Below are 1370 nucleotides of genomic sequence, written 5' to 3'. Positions count from 1 at the left end.
TTGTTGCAGGACTTCTTCAGTGGCAGGAATTTTTTACAAGTCTATAAATCCCAACAAAGTAGTGGCCTGCGATGCGGTGTTGTTGGTGGCCGAGGTGACTGGTGAGGGGTCGGAGGCAACAGAGAATTTGATGTTGCTGGAAGTGACATCACTCTCACTGATATTGGACACACGAGTAGATGCAGCAACAGCGTTGATAGGGGGTAACACTCCAATTCGAACGATATTGAATAAGACACTTACTTTCAAGTGGGTAGATCTAAATGTATGAGGGTGAGTGCGCAAAGCCATATGACAACTGCTTGTTGGGAGAGTTTACCCTCTCAGTGTAATGTCTGAGTTTGATGCGGCCTTTAATGTTTACGAGAATGCCATTCTCAATGTGTCAGTGGAGGACAAATCATCAGGGTGTCAGAATGAAATCTCCGTCACTTACAACAGGGTCGTTCATTGGAAGAGGAGGTAGGGCGAGTGCTGAATGAGGGGGAGAAGTTCAAGCAGAAGGTTGAGAAGGAGAGGAGCAGGATAGCAGCAAGGTGTATGCTTGAAGACTAAATCTTCAGCACAAAATCACAAATGGAGAGCAGAAATATAGAACAAAGTATATCAGAGGCGTTCGGACAATATTAACTGACGTTGTGTGAGATGACGATTAAGTGGATGGACGCCGGACAACAGGTCACAAGGGAGAAGTACGACCTCATGTACAAAAATCGGCTACTCTATACAACTCACTTTCTGGAACGAAGAATGTTGGTTCGTGATCACTGAGATATGGAAATTGAAAGAAATCTCCGAAATGGACCTAACTAGATGTGATAATGTAATCCCAACCCAACTCACACCCACAGCGAATTGTTGCTCTTTCTGCCTTTCGGCGGCTATGTAGATATGCATTCAGTAAAGTCTTGGTGTACCCACTTATCTGTAAACTTGTCCACCCATTTTTCTTCCTCCATTCATTTATTTATAGCGCGGCACCAGCCTGTCAGGTTCCCAGTGTGGACTCCAGCAATCATTTCGCCGCATAAACACCGCAGCCATTTCCTCAATTGGCCTTGAAAATTACGACACACGCATTGCATTGCCCCGTCTCTCAGGGATGTCTCTCAAATAGCCTTTGAGACTTAATATGTGCAAATTGCAAAGTCAATCGGTATCGTTAATAATCCTTCCTATCAAGGGTTAGTTATTTAGGTATGCGGATGAGCGTTTGCAGAGACATGCAGGCTAGGCCCGGTGCCTCACCTCGCACACACACCTCGGGCGCTTGTAGCGGACAGTGCCACACAGTGTCAAGAGGCTCATTTCGGATCAGTGGTAAATAGGCAATCCTGGGATGAAATCAACGCAAGAAACTACAGGCATGT

At 45.6% G+C, this 1370-nt stretch overlaps 1 protein-coding gene across 1 annotated transcript in view; it reads left to right on the top strand. All coding sequences in view use genetic code 11, as the record gives it.

Moving 5' to 3' along the window:
• Positions 1-660: 660 nt before the first annotated feature.
• EGR_09737 (Heat shock protein) overlaps positions 661-1370 on the top strand; it is a gene marked incomplete at both ends in the record, with an annotated part of 1244 nt that continues 534 nt past the window's right edge. The window contains one exon of the mRNA XM_024498986.1: positions 661-756. Within this exon, the coding sequence (XP_024346587.1) occupies positions 661-756 (96 nt within the window). The remainder of the gene's footprint in view (positions 757-1370) is intronic.

The sequence above is a fragment of the Echinococcus granulosus genome (genome assembly GCF_000524195.1).
Source record: "Echinococcus granulosus chromosome Unknown EG_S00164, whole genome shotgun sequence".
Classification (NCBI taxonomy): domain Eukaryota; kingdom Metazoa; phylum Platyhelminthes; class Cestoda; order Cyclophyllidea; family Taeniidae; genus Echinococcus; species Echinococcus granulosus.
Note: the sequence above shows the minus strand (reverse complement) of the source record. Positions and strands in the feature narration are given on the sequence as shown.